General features: G+C 38.2%; 1 protein-coding gene across 1 annotated transcript in view; it reads left to right on the plus strand.

The window, feature by feature from the left end:
• The first annotated feature begins 5,239 nt into the window (after positions 1-5,239).
• adam12b (ADAM metallopeptidase domain 12b) overlaps positions 5,240-21,820 on the plus strand; it is a 154,132-nt gene continuing 137,551 nt past the window's right edge. Inside the window, exon 1 of the mRNA XM_063007899.1 lies at positions 5,240-5,333. Coding sequence (XP_062863969.1) covers positions 5,240-5,333 — 94 coding nt within the window. The remainder of the gene's footprint in view (positions 5,334-21,820) is intronic.

Below are 21,820 nucleotides of genomic sequence, written 5' to 3' on the forward strand. Positions count from 1 at the left end.
TCTGCCTTGTCTGTTGAACTGGAGGTGTCAGATTTTTGGACCGGGTTTTTTGGGTTATAGACCTTGGGAAAAAGTGATAGAATGACACCTTAAAAAGCGAAGATTCTGAATCTACGTTCTTACAGACATAATTTAAGGTTACTATTTAATTTACTTGACATTTGATTATGTAGAGAAATGTGAAAATGCTAAATAATTTTAATTATAGTTTTACTAGGCTCATGTGGTGTAAAATAAGCTGCTTTTAATAGAATAAGAAGTTGTAAAACAACTATCAGACATCACCCAAAAATGGTAAACTGAGTTTCATTATTAGTTGAGAGATAACCCACATTAAATTACAAACGGCATGTCATACTGAAATAATAGAACCTAGATTTTTCATAAAGCTGGGACACCTAGATCATGATTAGAAAATTAAATGTCACATTAAATGAAACCTCTTTTTAAGTATTAGTATGAATATATACATTTAATTATTATGTTTGCTCAGACACAAAATGTTCAAGAGAATAAATGCTGAATCTTTAAAGGTCCTTTATTCAGAATTGGACTTGTCTTTCTGATCTTATGAATAACTGCATTTGACAGTTTGTAATGAAAATGTCTTAGTGGACTTACAAGATATCAGAATCCAAGTTTAACCTTTTAACACTTTATAAGGATTACACTACAAAATGACACAGTTAATTCCTACATTATCTACTGGTAATTAACACACATTAAAGTGTCATAGTCATTACATGCATCGGATAGTCCCATTCATAACATCAAGAATCACACAATTCAATCTCTATAACTAGACACTGGGACTAGAATAGATAGAACTGAGGAGCTCACTGACTTTCACCAATTTAGCATGTCACATACACCGATCAACCATAACATTAAAACCACCTCCTTGTTTCTACACTCACTGTTTATTTTATCAGCTCCACTTACCATATAGAAGCACTTTGTAGTTCTACAATTACTGACTGTAGTCCATCTGTTTCTCTACATACCTTTTTAGCCTGCTTTCACCCTGTTCTTCAATGGTCAGGACCCCCACAGGACCACTGCAGAGCAGGTATTATTTGGGTGGTGGATCATTCTCAGCACTGCAGTGATAATAGCATGGTGGTGGTGTGTTAGTGTGTGTTGTGCTGGTATGAGTGGATCAGACACAGCAGCGCTGCTGGAGTTTTTAAATACTGTGTCCACTCACTGTCCACTATTAGACACTCGTACCTAGTTGGTCCACCTTGTAGATGTAAAGTCAGAGACGATCGCTCATCTATTGCTGCTGTTTGAGTTGGTCATCTTCTAGACCTTCATCAGTGGTCACAAGACGCTGCCCACAGGGCGCTGTTGGCTGGATATTTTTGACAGTGAGGTGTTTAAAAACTCCATCAGCGCTGCTGTGTCTTATCCACTCATACCAACACAACACACACTAACACACCACCACCATGTCAGTGTCACTGCAGTGCTGAGAATGATCCACCACCCAAATAATACCTACTCTGTAGTGGTCCTAGAAGAGTCCTGATCATTAAAGAACAGGGTGAAAGGGGGCTAACGAAGAATGCAGAGAAATAGATGGACTACAGTCAGTAATTGTAGCACTACAAAGTGCTTCTATATGGTATGTGGAGCTGATAAAATGGATAGTAAGTGTAGATTTTAATTTTATAGTTGATCAGTGTATCTTCTCAAACATAATTAGCTACAGTGAAATCCAGTGCTCTATTTGAAGTTCTACCATCCTGCAGAATTATGTTTCAAAGCAAATCTAGCTAAAGCTGAGCCAATTAATCACACGTTAAAGATAATTAGTGTACTGAATTTTAAACTGAAATCCAAAAACATATTGTTGAATTACTGGTTAGATCAACAACTGTGTGAATGGTTCTACTGGGTGATGTTGAAGGCACACATTTCTACTGTATGCAGACTAATTATTAAGTCCTGCATTTATTACTCAGGTTTGAAAGCATATGATGAGATATTCTGCAGACTCATACTACACTATGCAATATGATATGGAAATAAAAGTGCAAATGCAAAAGTGGGAAATTTGGACATAAAGTTGTCATGCCCAAAAGTATAGTAGGTAATATCTGTTGCACTCATACCATCCCACAGTTCACAGCAAGAAGATAAATGATGTAGCCTAGAGCAGTGGTTCATAACCTTTTTGAAAAATGCAGCTCACAACCTAAAGACAGGATTTTTGTCACTTCATGCACTTTCACAGCAGGAAGGAATCAGCTTTTTGCAGAACTGTGATTTCAATTTGATGTAATCTTTATGATAAGCCATCTTAAATCACATTCAAGCTCTTGTTAAATAGTAGTTAGTCACACCTGCCATCAATTATAGTTACTTTGATTAACCCCATATACACTGATCAGCCATAACATTAAAACCACCTCCTTGTTTCTACACTCACTGTCCATTTTATCAGCTCCACTTACCATATAGAAGCACTTTGTAGTTCTACAATTACTGACTGTAGTCCATCTATTTCTCTGCATGCTTTGTTAGCCCCCTTTCATGCTGTTCTTCAATGGTCAGGACTCTCCCAGGACCACTACAGAGCAGGTATTATTTGGGTGGTGGATCATTCTCAGCACTGCAGTGACACTGACATGGTGGTGGTGTGTTAGTGTGTGTTGTGCTGGTATGAGTGGATAAGACAGCAGTGCTGCTGGAGTTTTTAAACACCTCACTGTCACTGCTGGACTAAGAATAGTCCACCTACCAAAAATATCCAGCCAAAAGCACCCCATGGGCAGCGTCCTGTGACCAATGATCAAGGTCTAGAAGATGACCAACTCAAACAGCAGCAATAGATGAGAAATCGTCTCTGACCCCAACTAGGTAGGAGTGTTTAATAGAGTGGACAGTGAGTTGACATGGTATTAAAAAAACACTCATACCAGCATAACACACACTAACACACCACCACCATGTCAGTCACTGCAGTGCTGAGAATGATCCACCATCTAAATAATACCTGCTCTGTAGTGGTCCTGTGAAGGTCCCAACCATTGAAGAACAGCATGAAAGGGGGTAACAAAGCATGCAGAGAAACAGATGGACTACAGTCAGTAATTGTCGAACTACAAAGTGCTTCTATATGGTAAGTGAAGCTGATAAAATGGACAGTGAGTGTAGAAACAAGGAGGTGGTTTTAATTTTAATGGAATAAGGGTCTTTGTTTGTAATTTCTGAAGTATTACATATACCATGAAACATATACCATGGAACACAGTGAGAACGGCCATCAAAAAGTGGCTAAAATATGGTACAACACTGAGAAACTGGACATCCCTCAAAAACTAAAGACAAGAAGAAAACTAGTCCAGAATGCTGCCAAGAGACCTACAGCAACATGAATAAAGCCACAGGAATTTCTGTCAAGTACTGGTTATGTACTACATGTGACAACAATCTCAATATTTTTCATATTGTGGTGAGCAGTGCTGGCTTGCTGTGTTAGAGAGAGTGGGCGTGACTTGCGCTATGGCGCAAAGCATCTTGAGAGCACCAGGAAAGTCACGCCCACTGACTATGCCACAATTTCTGGGATGTAGGGTAGCATTACGGAAGCCTTGTCTTACTAAGAAAAACATCCAAGCTCAGCTACATTTTGCAAAACTGTACATCAAGTCTGCCAAAAGCATATGGAAAAAAAGCATGGTCCGGTAAGGCCAAGGTTGAACATTTTGGCAATGATTCCAAAAGGCTTGTGTGATAAGATTCAAGAATAACTTTTTTACAGTTTACAGTACACTAAGGTGTATAGAAAAATGAAATGACATGCATTGGGTTCATCCCAAAACACTGCAGATTTAAAATAGAGAGCATGTACAAAATAGTAATAAAAATATACAAATATGTCTGACTGAAATAGGTACATCAAAAGTTACATATATTAATATTCACATGCCGAAAATTGCACATAGAGGTTATTGCACATTATGATATTGCATATTAAGATAATGCACAAATTATTTACTCTTAAATAAAATATGCATCAGAATTTGGTTATTAGTTGTTAGTGCATCACTAAAAGAACTTTGTACTCACAGTGAAGCATGGTGGTGGAAGCATTATACTTTTGGGCTGTTTCTCTTTAACTGGAACTAAGACTTCAGTCAAGTTTGAGATAATAATAAACAGTTCCAAAAATCAGTCAAATTTGGCTCAAAACCTTTACCCCTCTGTTAAAAAGATAAAAAGGAATTTTATCTTTCAGCATATCAATGACCTAAAGCATACCTCCAAATCCACCAAAGAATGGCTTTACCAGAGGAAAATCAAAGTGGCACAGCCAGAACCCAGACCTGAATCCAGTGGAAAATCTGTTGCTCAGGTGGTGCAGCGGTAAAACACACTAGCACACCCGAACTGACATTTCGAACTTGCCGGTTTCGGCTGGGCTGGGTGCTTACCTGATCAATGACTGGCTGTTGTTCATACAGGGTGGGAGCCGAATATGGACTTCTCATAACTGAGGCAATTACGACCTCTGCTGGCTGATGTGATGGCACCTGCACATGAGGGGTCGATGAGGGTGTGGCTTTCCGTACACAAAGCTGATCTGCGTATGAACTCGCCTCATGCAGGTGAAAAGATACAGTCGGCTACTGCACACGTATTGGAGGGGGCGTGTGTCAGTCTCGCTTTCCTCAATCAAGACGGGGATCAGCATCAGTAGAGAGGAAGCGTAATGCAATTGGGTAATTGGATACTCTAAAACTCGGGAGAAAATGCATAAATAAATGTTGGGTGACCTGAAGAAAGCTGTGGGTGAGAGTGGGTAAAATAAGTGTGCACCCTTAATCTGCCAATTGGAGGGTTTAATAATAATGTAACTTCTTTATGTGTGCTGGCATAAGAGAGAGGACAAAAAAAAGAAAAAGCCTCATTTGACCAATAAGACACAACTAGGATGAATATATCCAATCTGGCAACATGACCAGCAGCTGAAAACGGGAAACTGCACGTGGAGCTCCAGCTGTTGTAGAGCAGCTCTGCGCGCGGTGTTTCAGTCAGTTGTCTCCACTCTGTACTCCACTGTTTCTTTTTAAGACTCGTCAGTTCTTCATACATTCCCCGGAGAATTGTTGCACCGCTGCTGGGGGAAACTTTTCGGACTCGCCTCTGGAAGCCCTTTTTATTTTTTGGGATTTGAGGACACTGCAGGACTGTAGTGAACCGGTCGGTGAATCTCCGCGAGCCGCTAATCATGAACAACGAGCGGCACGCGCACATCTTACTGAGGGCTCTGTCTGCGCTCGCGCTGCTGCTGACCGTTACATTCGCCGCCGACTCAGCCAACGGTGGGTTTTTAATTTTCATATTTTATGTCTTTAGGTTATTTACTTAGTGACTTTTGTGTAAAATTTGTGTCAGTATTTCAGTATTTTATGTGTTTATTTACATTCGAGGATGTCTAACTAAAATTTATCGAGAAAAAAAATCAAACAAACAGATATTTAAAGTTTGTTTGGTCGTTTTCTCTCAGTCCAGTCAGAAAGTTCATTTCTGTGATTTGAGAATTACTAGTAAATATCATATGTACTAATTACAGTTGACTAGTTAAGTTTATTATTCACACAAATATTGTTATTAATTAATTAATTCATTTATTCATTCATTTATTTACACCTGAGGGTAGTTCAGAGCAGCAAATCCACCTTAAGTATCTTTTTTGGAAGCTGGAAGGACACAGGGCAAAAAAATTACCCCAGAACCCACATAGTTGTAAAATTCTTTTAAATTGGGTGGCACGGTGGCTAAGTGGGTAGCACCGTCCCCTCACAGCAAGAAGGTCCTGGGTTCGATCCCCGGGCGGGGCGGTCCGGGTCCTTTCTTTGCAGAGTTTGCATGTTCTCCCCGTGTCCGCGTGGGTTTCCTCCGGGTGCTCCGGTTTCCTCCCACAGTCCAAAAACATGCCACCAGGCTAATTGGAAACACCGAATTGTCCTATAGATACCTGGCCGCTAGATGCACAAACCAGTGCATTGTAGTGCCGGTCCCAAGCCCGGATAAAATAGGGAGGGTTGTGTCAGGAAGGGCATCCGGCGTAAAAATTGTGCCAAATCAATGCGGATCATGATCGGCCGAGAGCCGACCCCGCAACCGAACAGGACAAAGGCCAAGGAAGAAGAATTATATATATATATATATATATTTTTTTTATTGATTTGAAGAAAGCCTGCAATGGATTGGCACCCTGTCCAGGGTATTTTTGCCCTTGTATGTAAGAGGGAGCAACAAAAGAAGAGTAAAGAAAGCTCTCCAGCTGCTGTCAGTATAATAACATGTCTAAGGAGGAGGTTGTTGTGGGCTTTACTGTGGGACCATTTTATTTTAAACAGTGTGCCTCTGTGTAAGTGTGGGTCAGTCTGGGGGGTAATCTTTGCATTCAAACTGTTGCATTTTCATGGCTGGCATGGTGGCGCGGGTTGCGCCGTCACCTCAGAGAAAGAACGGCCTGGGTTTGATTCCCCAGCCGAGTGGCCAGGATCCTTTCTTTGTAGAATTTGCATGTTCTCTCTGTGTCTGTGTGGCTTTTCTTCGGGTCCTCCGGTTTCCCACACAAGTCCAAAAATTTGGAAGATTGGAGATACTACAAAGTATCCTGTGACATTCACACCTCACAATTTTTTAGCAGAGGCAAAATAAAATTAAGGTTATACAAGTACAATTGTTCTGGAAGGTTCCACAACTAGCAGTTTAACTGGTAACAGGTGAGGTCATCAAGATTAAGTATTAATGAGCATCCAGTGGTTTTTGCAAGCATGGATGGGTTGTCGTTCGCCACTTTGTTCCAAGCTTTATGAGAGAATTTTTAGTCAGTTCACAGACAGACAGCATTCCCCAGCACATGATTGCTAAAAATTGTAGTGTTTCACCATCTGCAGTTCATAATATCATGAAAAGATTTGCTGAATTAGAGGAAATTTCGGTCCGTAAAGGCCAAGGGTGGAAACTGCTGCTGAATGTGCATGAACATTGAGCCCTCAGGCAATATTGTTTGAGAATCTTCGGCTGCTCTGCTTTCCTCACACAAGTCCAAAGAAAACTGGAGATACTACAAAGTATCCTGTGACATTCACACATCATAGTTTTTTAGTATCCCAGGAAAATTGGAGGTATTAAAAATTTTAATGTGTGAATGTGTTTGTCTGCTTTGTGATAAACTGGCAACCTGTCCTTGGTGTTTCTTGCCTTTCGCCCAATGAACCGAACCACTGAGACCCTGACTAGGATAAAGAGGTGTTAATACAGACAATGAATGACTTTCATTACTTAAATGTCTGTGCACATTAGCACAGCTGATATTTGAGTGTCCTGGCCTATGTTTGGACATATGCTATTGAACACACTATTATCATAACTTTTCTGTCAAGACGTAAGAAATTTTTTGGCACAATTCTGTGTAAAATATGAATGATGTTGGGTGTAAAACAGGACTGAGCACTTCCATTTATTGTCTATTATGCCACTTCTTTATCCTAGTCAGGGTCTGATTCAGCTAAAGGTCGGAAACACCCCAGACAGGTTACCAGTTCATTACAGTGCGCACACACACATACACAACCACGGCAATTTTTTGTAGCTCCAATTAGCCTGACTGCACGTCTCTGGACCTGAGGGAGGAAACTGGAGGAAACAGGAAGAGGAAAAGTATAAAAACACTGCTTTGTTTATCACTATCCTTTCTTAGGACCAGCTGGGTGGCAAACCAGTACTAGTACTTTAAAAGTAACTTGAATTAATAAAAATTAACTACTGAGCATGTCATAATAGTAGAAAAGAGAAGTTTTGAGTGAGGAAATTGGGCGTCTGGTAGATTACATCCATAGTGAGAAGAAAAAAAGGAGCCAGGCTGAGGTTTGCAAATGACCATAAGGATTGGACCATAAAGTGAGAGTAATGTCACCTTCTATTATAAGTGTAATTTTAAGCTACACCTAATCGTCTGATGGTTAGAGGGAGATTTTGAGAGACCTACCACCCACAGTGTCTTGCATTCAATGTAAAATTTGGTGGACCATTGGTGATGATCTTGGTGTTCTTTAGCTAGGCTAGAATCAGACTGATGGAAAAACACATGACAAGGTTTAACTGGAAGAAAACCTGATTCCTTCTTCTCTGACAATTCTGAGGATTGTTTGTTTTTCTGACAATGCTCCATGGCACACAGGACCATCAAGGTGTATCTGGAGAACCACCAGATCAAGACCCTGCCATGGCCAGCCCAATGTACAGACTTGAACCTTATTGTAAATCTCTTAAATGTAATCAAGATGCAGCAAATTGTTGCAAACTATCCAAAAACTATGAGCTGCTTTTGTGCCAGGATTGGTATAAAGCCACCCAACAATACAGTAATGTGAAAATTGGGCTAACTCTATCTAATATTGATTTCAGAGCTCTTCCTGAGTTCGAACATTAGTATTATGTCGTTTAAAAATAAATATAAAGTTGTTTGCTTTTTTTGCAGTTTGAGGTCTGAAAACACTTTGACTTTTTTATTTTGACAAGTTGTCCATATTCTGAAAATAATTGCAGGTGTATTCCACAAAACGTGTGTGTGTGTGTGTGTGTGTGTGTGTGTGTGTGATATTTTGAACGTCCACCATTCTATGGAGCTTTGATCAGTGTGCAGCTGAAGTCGAGGCCCCTGGAGTGTTTGAGGCTGTCAGAGTGTCTTAACTCTGCTGATCTCACACAACAGTCACTGCAGTGCATGCAGAAATAGTTTATGTACAGTATCTGACTGTGGAATGAGTGCACAGCTAAGCCTTGATCTTAGCATGATCTGCATTTAGTAAGGTTAGATTATCAGACAGATGTTTGAGAGTATGCATGTTGTTCTGAATCTTTAAGGTATTAAGTTTGTCTAATCAAAAATTCAACTTTTATGGTTGCACAAAAACATAATAACATTGGCTGAACAAACCAACCAACCAAAAAAAAGAGACCCCATTCCAGAGAAAAGTGGAAGCACTTTGTAATGCAGTAACAACAATACTCTACAAACTGTTAATTTTCTCAACTGACAAAAGTTTGTCTGACCAACTGGCAAAAAAAGGTGACAGCTTTGAAACATTGTAAAATAAGCAGGTGAGTTCATAACAAATAAAATTTTCATGATTGGATATAAAAGAAGGATCCACCAAAAGCTCTTTGCAAGCAAAGGGTCATGGCCTTGAGCACTGAGACGACATTACATGGAAAACCATAATTACATGCTTCTGTGATATATTTAGCAACATGGGTTTGGGAGTGCTTTGGAAAATCGTTGTCACTTAATCCAGTCTACCACCGCATCAAGGAATGCGACCTGACATACGCCACGTATCAGTTCCTAGTTTTCTAGGCCCAGATATATTTCAGATGGGCTTAAAGACAGTGTTAATAAGTACCATAGTAAAATGAGTCTCTGCTTCATCTTGTTTTTGAGAATAAAGACAATATTAAACTCTCCATACTGAAGACTTAAAGGACCATCCAAACTGTTATCGGAAAGAGGTGCAAAAGCCACCCTGAGTGGGAGGGAATGTCCTGCAATGGATTGGCTCCTTGTTGATAGTGTATTTCTACCTAGCGGCCAGTGTATTTGGGTAGTGCTGTACCCATTGTAAAGCTAAATAAGAAAAAGAAGTTACTACAGGTTAGGGAATTGACAAAGGAAAGCAAAGCTTAATAGACTGATTAAAAATGTATGCAGCCATGACCATTTTATTGTGTTCACTGACAAACCTAAAGGTATTTTGTAGATATAAAAAACAGTAGAATATTGACACCTTCAAAAAGTGTGGACAAAGGCAAAATAAGACTAAAGTTATACAAGTAACATTGTTCTGGAAGGTTCCACAAGTAGCAGTTTAACTGGTAACAGGTGAGGTCATCAAGACCTAGAGTATTAATGAGCATCCAGTAAAGGCTTAGCTTTTGCAAGCATGGGTGGGTTGTCGTTCACCACTTTGTGCCAAACTTTGAGAGAATTTTCAGTCAGGTCACAGACAGACAGCACATGATTGCAAAGAACTATAATGTTTCACCATCTACAGTTCATAATATCATGAAAAGATTCACTGAATTAGGAGAAATTTTGGTGCGTAAAGGCCAAGGGTGGAAACCGCTGCTGAATGTGTGTGACCATCAAGCCCTCGAGCGATATTGTTTGAGCAATCTTTATGATACCGTGATGGACATAGCCACATGAGCTCAGGAGTCCTTTGGAAAATTATTGTCACTTAACACATCCCACTGCTGCAGCAAGAAATGCCACCTGAAACAAAGAAGAGGTGGACCAAGATAGACAGTGGAAAAAGTTCTGTGATTAAAGTGATTTTCAGCTTGTTATTGGGAGAAACAGACGCCGGATTCTACTTGCCCACGGCAGGGATGATCTGCATATATGTGAAGGAACTCTTGATGTGGAGGCTTATTAATATTTTGGAGTGACTTATTTTCAATTAGAAAATTAACAAAACATAGCTTGTGTCCAAACATTTGCATATGACTGCGAACTCTAGATATCACAGAGTCAAACAGTGCAAGGTTCTACGTTTTATGGAGAAAATGGAAATGCCGTTCCTGAATAGATATCTGTGGTACCAGATGCTATTTGCTAAAATGATTCAATTATTACTAGATCTGTGCAGGCAAATGTCCCAAAAAAATCAGATGATTATAATTATATTCATAGCTTTATGAATGTACAAATTTTAGTCACTCTATAGTCAGTGCATAATGGTGCAGTTTTAAGAAGACTTTATTTAGATAGTAGGTGTTTGCATTTGACAAGTCATTGGTTTACAGTAGATCATTAGGCTGTGCTACTGTTACTGAAACCCAAACATTTAGATTATGCATGAAGAGGTATGAGCTTGAAGTGGAAGCAGAGAGAGAAAACAGGACCTTTTCAGGAGACAGTCTATAGAAGGTTAATAGTCTACTGGTACATGCATAGTTTCTAATTATTGTGTTTGTCATATTAAACAAACAAAAAGATATCATTTATTGGTCTTTTCTTCTATTATCTTAGTCTTAGCTAAATGCTAACACAGTTATAATGATCAGAATTTATTATTCCCATTCTTGATTACCGGGTGTCCCAGAGAAAATAAGGCTGTCATACAATAGTTAACATTTAAGTAGATAATTAAAATGATGTGGTTACTGATAATTAACTATTGAGAAATGATAATTGCAACAACATATGTTCTTAATAATATAAAAAAATAATAAGAAGTAAAAAGGTAGGAAAATAACTACACTAAAAAGGCAATGTCATGTTTACTACTGTTAATCTGACAAAATACAAACATTTTTATTAGATTAGCCAGATCCAAGTTCAAATGTCAGTGGTGTTATCGGCCAGCCACGCCCAAAAAAATTTAAGCAATGATTGGCTGTGTCTCTGGAGAAAGGCTGAAAGAGATGACAATGGATCGTCACACTGTAAGGGGTATTCCAGCATTGTGCCCAGTGTTTCCCAGTGGAACCAGTTCTGCCACAACTCCAACCTGGGTAAAGTGGTTGTTGAAAATGAAATTAAAAACCTAACAATAGAATTTTATAATTTTTCACAGATCAGCTATAGATTGAAATCAGATGACATTTACATTTTCGGCATTTAGCAGACACCTTTGGGCGGCACGGTGGCTATGTTCTCCCCGTGTTCGCGTGGGTTTCCTCCGGGTCCTCCGGTTTCCTCCCACAATCCAAAGACATGCAAGTGAGGTGAACTGGAGATACTAAATTGTCCAAGACTGTGTTTGATATAAACTTGTGAACTGATGAATCTTGTGTAACGAGTAACTAACGTTCCTGTCATGAATGTAACCAAAGTGTAAAACATGACGTTAAAATCCTAATAAACAAACAAACAAAAGCAGACGCCTTTATCCAAAGCAACTTACAGTAGTGTGACAGTATACAGTCTGAGCAATTAAGGGTTAAGGGCCTTGTTTAAGGGCCCAAAAGCAGCAACCTGGCAGTGGTGGGGCTTGAACCAGTGATCTTTTGATTACTAGTCCAGTACCTTAATCACTAGGCTACAACTGCCCTTGTGGCTTTTGTCCAAAATGCTTGTTCAGCAGACGAATTTATTTATTTAGACCAATACTAGAGAGGCTTTTTATAAATACATGTAAGCTCCCACAAACACACAACGCCAGTCACCCAAAATCACCTGAGAAAACAGTGAGGTCAAATAGCCAACAGGACAACCTTAATAAAACACATATTTAAACACCTTTTGTTAATTAGCCATAAAAAGTCATGCCATTAATGCTGGGCTGTTGAGTTGAATAAGGTTTGAGTAAAAACAGAGCACAGCTACATTATGTACTAGCCTGGAGCCTGTAAACATTCCCAACATGCCACTGTCAGCTACTGTTTTAAGCCTACCCAGCTTATACCAGGTACATGATTACAGGTACATAGATGTCATGGCTGAACTGGTACAGTCCAATTATTCATCCATTTATTGTTGAGCTACATTTAATGATACAGAGTTTCTGTGAATAATGTAATCAGATACAGGTGTTTAAGTGGCTATTATTCTTTTATTTAATAGATTAGAGTTGCTATTAGTTTTTGAATTCTGTTTTTTTCCTCAACACTTTTCATTCACTTGGTCGCCTTTAGTTTTCCTATGATATTAATAACTACACTTTAATTTCAGAAATTTTTCTTTTTTATCAAGCTAGTGCTCTGCTTGTTTATTTATAGCCTCACCTTGTGTGGGTTGCCTGTACACATGCAAAGTAACTGACGGGCAGTGAGGTCCTCTCGCAAAGATGTTTTTTGGTTAATTGGTTGATATGTTTCTTTTCTCATTACACATGCCAGGGCAAAGTCAGTGTGAAAATTTTAAACTTAGTGTTCTGCCAAAGGCACGTTTAGCTACATGAGCTAGGGCTGAGGAATAAATAAATAAAGTATTTAAGATATATAGGATACATTTTTTGTAAGTATCTCAATATTGCTGGCAACCTGCATTTTAAATCTCATATCTTTGAAATCCTATTATGTTAAAGCAGAATAGAGAAAAGAAGCAATGAGTCTTAAACCTCTTAGAAGGATAGACTGCTTAAATAAAACCCAGATGTTTAGCAAAGCAGTTATTTGTAACTGTGTCAAAAAACTTTCCATTATTCACATTTTTTTTTTAGCATTTAGTAAGTGTAAATACTAAATGCTTAGTGCTAACCAATGTAGTTTTGTCCTACAGCAAAATGAACAGCATTAGTAATCTAACAGCCTTAATACCATTAATAATGATTATGGCTGCAACAGTAAAAAGTTGTTGTCTTACTGCATAAAATACCTAAAAATGTTCACATCCATTGTTAGGGCAGTAATTAAGAAGTTAAAAAACAACTAGATCTTTAATAAACCCCTTAGAAGAGGACACATGTATTTTGCTCCTGTGGTTGGGGGTGAATACATACTTTTTCTCAGTGTTGAAGATTTGTGGAAACTGGTAGCATTTTGGGGTCACTAAACTTTTGAATCTACATTTAAACATCATTTCTGCAAATTTTAGAGGTGTGCCAGGAGAAAACCTTAAATTTCATTTGACATTTATTTAGATTTTGCTAGATACCACTGGAATGTTGACTGAGACCAGCTTCTATGGGCAGATTAGACAGAATTAGAATTTTTGGCAACAAACACCTAATACCCAATGTTATTCATAGTGCATTATTTTGTTTCTAGTAATGCCCAAATCGACCTGTCTCCGCCAACAAGTGGACTGGTGGTTGAATGGAGCTTTTGTTATGGACATTCCAGAAAGGAAACAGACTAAAAAGCTTTTGAGGTTTTACTTATCTTGAAACAAATTTCATTAAAAATTTAAATTTCTCTTTTATTTTTAATGTGAGATTAAGGACTTGACCACAAAGGTATTTTACATGTAATTAAGGTTACTAATAGTTCTGGAGTTGACTGTAGTATGAAAGTAAATTAAAAAAACTGCAAACATAAAGGAAGAAATTCAAAAAATTCATTCTGCTTTCTAGCCCCCACCCCAAGAAAGAAAACTATTAACTATGTATTGCCATTTAGCCATAATTAGCATTTATATACATACCCCGTGAAAACTGAATTATGTTAAAAAAAGGAAAAGGATATTCCGCTAGCACACCAGCTAGCTGGTCAGCTGGGTGCCATCTGGCGGGCATAATTGGCAGTGCCTGCAGCAGATACTAATTGGCCACCGCATCTGCTACGGTGGGACGACCGGACTATGTGTGGGGTGGTATCTTCTTACGCTGTGTAAGGACCCTGATTGGCGGAAGAGAGAAAATGCATAAAAAAAAATAAATAAATAAATAAAGGCACCAATTTTAATAATCAAAATTTAATTTTTTCACATTACTTGTATACAGTGTTAAAACAATAAATACAAAAACTCTCCTAAAACTACAAACACGTATAACTGACCCGCACGCTCATTCTTTTTGCTATAATCAACAAATGTATGTTTGGAAGGTCAAATTAATAAAAATCACAAGAGAATAGAAATCTATTAACACACTGTAATCAATTGTGTCCCACTAAATAAAACCACACAAAAATGTAAAAGCTTTGGTTCTTTTACTTTTGTAATAAACAAAGGCTCAAAGCCATTTTCGAAAGAAAGAACTCAATAGGCATTATCCTCTCTCTTGTATGAGCACAATGTGGTCTCAGGCCCTTTTTTCTTGGGAATAGCTGGAAAAGTCAGCTATACAAAATACAAAAATTACTATATACTATAAAATGCAAGTGTTTATATACCTGTAAATAAGTCTGTGTGTGTACACATGTGTGTGTTACATCACCTTCCCTATTAATTACACTTTTAAATCATTTGGGAGGTGAGGACACATTGTGGCTGTTTTATGTTTTTTATTTACAACAATAGAACTCACTTAACAGCTAGAGACAGAAAGGGTTCACACTGGCTACACTCATTCTTTATTACTGGTCGTTATTGTATGATGCAGAGATGAAGTAAAAAAAAAATTCCCTTTTTTTCTCGAATTTTCCTCTCAATTTTCTCCCCTAATCTAGTTGTACATTACCCTGATTGCCCCCTTTGACATGCTCAGTACCAACTGCCTCTTTTCACCTGCACGAGGCGAGTTTATATGCGGATCAGCCTTGTGCACAGAGAGCCACACCTTGATGAGCATTATTCCCCAACCCTGCGCAGGCGCCATCAATCAGCCAGCAGAGGTTATAATTGCACCAGTTATGAAGAACCCTGGTCCGGCTAACCCACCCTATAAACAACAGCCAATCGTTGTTCATGTGGCCGCCCAGCCCAGCCGGATGGCAAAGCTGAGATTCGATACAGTGTATTCGAAATCCCAGCTCTGGTGCGGTAGTGTGTGTTTTACCGCTGCGCCGCTTGAGCGGCATAAAGTTAATTTTATGGCAAAAGTATTAAAACATTCAAATCTGCTGGCAGAGTATTGTGATCAAAATGTAATAGAGAAACATACTTAAGTTATTATTATTATTTAATTCTGGACACAAATAATTCATCTTTGTCAGTCACACATGCAGTTTCTTTATCTACCGCGTGCAGACCAGCACACATTTTTTATTAACCATCAGTCCTTTTTATACAAGGTGACTCAAAGTGCTGAGTGCACTCTTTTCAAAGTGCTGTTAGAAACCCGATGTGTTTTGGGCTTTATGAAACTGAAAGCAATAGCAGTATGAAACATTGTACAGTGTCAAAGTAGCAAAATACAGTTGAGGTCAAAAGTTCAAATGGACATTTTTGGGAAAAACTCTGTTTTTGGGAAAAACTTTAACAACAAAACTTTTTTCAGAAGAGAAAGTATTTGGTATCCATTTTTCTTTATTGCACTCTAAATGAAAGCGATTTTCTTTTCAGAACAATTCAGTGTTTTTTATTCCTTCTATCTTAGGTGAGTTTGGAGAGTTTATTAGTTTATTATACTTCTGAAGGACCCTTAACGTTAGACTGTGACCCAGCTTTCAGGGTCACTTATTCCATCACACACACACAGTCATTCACCAACAGACTCACTCATACACACATACACACCGAGTCACTTATACACTCACATACATTCACACATATACACAGACAGACAGTCACACACACAGAGTCACTCATACATACATACACACCAGTTCTCTTATACACTCATACACATTCACACATATACACATACAAAAAAATTTTAATTCATTTTTAATAAAATGATTTTATTTCACTGACAAAAGGACAAAGAAAATATTTCCAACATTTATACTGACTACATGTTTAAAATTTTCTAAGCATTCCTTGGCTCATGAGACAGAAAGTTGCATTTCTGTTTGGCACTGCTGTTTATAAAGTGTCAGTGTTGCTTACTGCCTCACACATCAGTTTTACTACATTCTTAAGTAACAAGGTTACAGAGCCATAAATATTTCAATCAAATTGCTTGCAAGCAGTTGAATAATTACATTACATAAGTAGCTGAATGTCTTTGTAATTTGTGCATGTTTAGGCTGCAACCCCTTAGTTTGATTCATGTTTAGACCAAATTGAATGTCTGGGTGTCTATTCATGAACACGGAAGTTGATTTGTTGCCCCAAAGCTGAATCACCTCTAATTTTTCCAGCAAGCTTTGACACTGTCAATGACATCGATGTCAAAAATGAGGAATAAAGTCAGCTAGTGGCTTTTGTAATTAGGTCATTGGTTTTGGTTTATATATTGATATATAGTTGTATAGAATTTATATACGCATGTCATAATACAACAGAATCTTTAATATGGTGAGGTACTTTATTGGTGGTACTTTTTCTGCAGCACTATCAGTTGCCCTATACTACTATGTGTGTTTACATTGGTAATATTTTACTTAGTGAAATTATTTTATTGCTCTTGTTGATCATTTAACAACTTGGAAGTAATGCAACTACTACTACTACTACTAATAATAATAATATATTTATATAATATAATTAGCCTAACTTTCTAGCTTTTGTTTGTAAGACTCTGTGAGTGAGTTTCTTCACTGCACCCTCTGCTTTGAATTTTCTTACGGGTGCCGGGCGGCACGGTGGCTAAGTCCCCAGGTGGGGCGGTCCGGGTCCTTTCTGTGTGGAGTTTGCATGTTCTACCCGTGTCTGTGTGGGTTTCCTCCATGGGTTTCCTCCAGGTGCTCCAGTTTCCTCCCACAGTCCAAAGACATGCAAGTGAGGTGAATTGGAGACACTAAATTGTCCATGACTGTGTTTGATATAACCTCGTGAATTGATGACCCTTGTGTAATGAGTAACTACCTTTTCTGTCATGAATGTAACCAAAGAGTGTAAAACATGGTAGCCATAGCAGCCTCTCAAGTACTTGTGGACTGAGTAGCGGGTGGAGTTATACCCATATGCTTTTTTGTTACTTGTCAAGTTTTTGTGTTTCTCTCCAGAGTTGTCTGCTATCGGGCTTTGTGTGTTTTACATGCCAATAGCCAAACACCAGCATGAATGGTTCTCTTGTTCTAAAGCCTTATTTTGGGCTGCTTGTTCCTTTGGGATTTGTTTTATTATTATTATGATTATTATTATTAGTAGTAGTAGTGGTAGTATTTAATACCCCCGTTTGAGTTTGTCTTTTTTCAGTTATTTGCTTTCTCTTGATTTACATCATCTAAACAACTACTCAGAGACAGGGTGCCATCTGGCGCCTCTGTTCGAGGGGTGCTCCTCACCCCGTTACAGTGCCTGAATTAAATAATTTGTTCTGTTTAATCAAACACACAGCATCAAACACCTGTCTATAAAGTAGATTTGGATCATGTCAGAGTATCAAAAAAGAATTCTCAGTACCAACTGCCTCTTTTCACCTGCACGAGGTGAGTTCATATGCGGATCAGCCTTGTGCACAAAGAGCCACACCTTGATGAGCATTATTCTCCAACCTTGCGCAGGCTCCATCAATCAGCCAGCAGGGTCGTAATTGCACCAGTTATGAGGAACTCTGGTCCGGCTTACCCACCCTATGAACAACAGCCAATCGTTGTTCATGTGGCCGCCCAGCCCAGCCGGATGGCAGAGCTGAGATTCGATACGATGTATTCGAGATCCCAGCTATGGTGCGGTAGTGTGTGTTTTACCGCTGTGCCACCTGAGCGGCATGAAGTTAATTTTATGGCAAAAGTATTAAACATTAAAATCTGCTGGCAGAGTATTGTGATCAAAATGTGATAGAGAAACATACTTAAGTTATTATTATTATTTAATTCTGGACACAAATAATTCATCCTTGTCAGTCACACATGCATCAAAAAAGAACTCATTCTCAATGCTTCATGCAACTTTATTGCTGTCCCTCCCAAACATTTTACAGATGTTCTGTACACAAGAGTGTTTGTCTAAAATTTGTGAATGCATTTCTTCATTTTTCTTTAAGTGTTTATCACTGTACACACCCACAGGGTTTGTCTGTTTCTTCCTCTCATATACAAGATGTCCTTGGGGACAGAGCTGAATGTGGACTCTACTGCTGTTTTACTAGTGTGTGTGTGTGTGTGTGTGTGTGTGTGTATGACAGTAAAAAGGCAGTGGGATAGCTTTTTTTCTATTGAATGATTCCAGGTTCCCACGGTCAGCTTATACATCCAGTTAACAGAAATGCAATCATGTATTTTACAGACATCATGTTGCCATATGATGGTGTACATGCTTCTGCATTCAGATTGTTTTCTTGCTAGTTCTAATAATGATAATAATTTTTATTCTGGAAAAAAACCTACTGTGTCTGCATTTGTGTCTTTTTCCAGAAAGAAAAAATAAAATGATTAGACAGTAAAAGATGAACCACACATCCATACTGAACAATGAAAATGATTTCTAAGCAGAAAAAAGAACAGCGCACTTAAAGCTGACTAAACAGTAAACATCAGAGATAGCCCTTCCTTCAGATAGTCCTCATATATAACAAATCTGCCATCTGATACCTTTACTGACCCTGTTTCATGCCCTCAGAGACCCTCATTATGGCTTTGAATGGTGCAGTTCTCCACTTCCTTCCTCGGGAGCAGAGGGATGAGAAAAGGAAAGCAGCTATGCAGAAACTGGTAGTGAAGATTAGAGCAGCTCAGGATTCAGCAAACGTGATAAGCTCATGGAACTCTGATGTGTTCCATGAATTCTGATGTGTTAAGAGTGTTAAGGGGCTGTGAAAGTATGAGTATGTGAAAGCTTAATATAGCATAAGGACTTTATCCAAGCATTCGCTCACATCACCTACTCTTATGTATTCATAAGTGCTGCCTCTCATGGCCAGGCTTGATTTAGATCAGCGATAGAGCAGTTAAAATATTTGGGCAGAAGATTTTTGTTATGAGAGAAATTATGATTGTTTAATGCAGGTCTTTTGCAAATCTCCAGCCATGATTCTTGTAGAAAATAAGCATTTGAACCTTTAACTTTAATCTGAGGAAAGATACATTTGCATCCTTTTCCAGATTGGGCTTATTCATTATTACATTTACAGAAAATGAACAGTCGTTGCCTGATTGATGTAGATTTAAACACTTTGTCTCAATTTGTGTGTTTTCTTTTGCTTTCTTAAGTTAATAAACAACTAAAAGGAATGTGCTTTTTATTTTCATGTTTTACAATTGTGTTATGGTGGCCCCGACAAAGACATGTCAGCATCTAGACGCTCAACTGGTGGAATTGTAACCCTGGATCCCAACATAATTTACTGCTGTGCCATCCAAGCATCTACCTCATATTTATACCCCAGTTTTGTATTTTTCTTTTCTTTCTTTTCTTTTCATTCTCTTTAAATGTAGGATTTCCCTGGCTGATTGATGGCGTCTGCACAGAGTAGAGGAATAATGCTGATCAGGGTGTGGCTGACGGTGCACAAAGCTGATCCGCATATGAACTCGCCTCGTGCAAGTTAAAAGATGCAGTCGGCTACTGCTCACGTGTTGGAGGGGGCAAGTGTCAGTTCGCTGTCCTTAATCGGGGTGGGGGTCAGCACCAGTAAAGAAGAAGCATAACGCATAACAATTGGGTAAAAATTGGATGCGCTAATGCATTAAAAAAAAGAATGAGCATTAACTTATCTGGAAAACATAATGCAATAAAACAATCACTTATGCTTTGCATTTTTTTCAGATTTTTTTAGTAGCAACATGTTGAATTTTGTGAAGATGTTTGGCATAGGCACAAGCTAGATATTAATCTTAAAATTGTGTTTTTATTATGCATTTAATATGTGTTTTTATACAGGGTTAATTTCGCAAAACCAGCCTTATATGTATTCCCCGGCAATGTGGGCTAATATTTGGTTTATGCTGGTGTAATATTTGCAGCAATATCAGGCATGAAAGAGGAAATCAATTCATCATACATCGTCTGTGCACTGTATGTTAAGAACTGGTTTATACAGTGTTAATACTGAGAATCAGGCATAAAAAGGAAATTTGATGTTAAAAAAAATGTAACTTATTTTGTGGCTATGGCATAGTTGAACAGTTCATATACTGTACTGTTGTTTTTTTCATAATAATATATTGTACATACATTTTGTCATGGTTTACTTCATTTTATTGGCACTGCATGTACAGTGACCAGCAAACTTGTAATCAGTAGTCCAGTATCTTAACCACTGAGCAACCACTGTCCTATAATATGTAACAGGCCTGAATATGCTTCCCTTTAAACATTAACATCAAACAAATGTTGCTACATGAAAAACAGTGTGGAATGACACAGATTTATGTAGTGTAGTGGAACTGAATATACAGGAGTTTGCAGCCAGAAGACCAGATCTATCTGTTGTTCTCTGGTTATGTTCAGTGAATACAGACAAATAGTCTGTTTGTTCTACATAAGCATTTCTCCTTTATGGGTCATTTTGGTAAGATAACAGAAGCATTATGTTTCAATCTGCCTTTAATCACAAGATAAAACAAAACAAAAGCAAGTCCTTTTAGGGGTCACTTTGAATGACAGAATTAATTAAGCTGATGAAATGACATTAACAGATGCAGAAAGACTCATCTAGCCAGCTCTCTACAAATCAAGACTATGCAGCCCTGAATAAGCTTTCTAATGTAATTGATAAAAATTGAGAACAAAAAAGAATTATTTATTTATTGGCTTGGGTTAATTAAAAACAGACATTGCATACTTACAAACATTGTTAAATGATTTTGATTATTGATTTGATCCTGCCACCCCTAGAGGGAAAGATTGGGATTAATTGTGTGTGTGTTTGTTTTTCTGGGTTTGCAGTTCTCCCAGGCACCAAGAATAATGCACTCTGTCATGTTGCTCAGTTTCTGGGTCTCAGAGCTGTTGCACTATTTTGCTCTGCAGTTTGTCTTTTTCATTTATAATAGATGTAGTAATGGAGGGTTTCAGAGGTTGAAGTAGACTATTGGGACGTTAGGCTCCAAAGACACGAGAAGAAAATAAAGACTTTGATTAGATTAAAGTAACAATGAAGGCTACTGATGTAGGCAAACATTTCTTTTACAGTTACAGCTATTAAACTCTGCCCACGTTCGTAGTGCTACTGCCATAAGAATATTTACATAATCCTCTGATTACAGGCAGAATATAAATGTATTTGTTTTGCAAGCAGAAAACGTATAGTGCTCTTCTATCCCTAATCCAATTACATGGCTTGCCTGCAATTTGTCAATGTAGAGGTGCGGTAAATCAAATGCAGAAGGCTTTGTGTGAGAACAAGCCAAATGTGCATGTGCATATACAGTGTATCACAAAAGTGAGTACACCCCTCACATTTCTGCAGATATTTAA

Source organism: Trichomycterus rosablanca, chromosome 13, assembly GCF_030014385.1.
Source record: "Trichomycterus rosablanca isolate fTriRos1 chromosome 13, fTriRos1.hap1, whole genome shotgun sequence".
NCBI classification, from domain to species: Eukaryota; Metazoa; Chordata; class Actinopteri; order Siluriformes; family Trichomycteridae; genus Trichomycterus; species Trichomycterus rosablanca.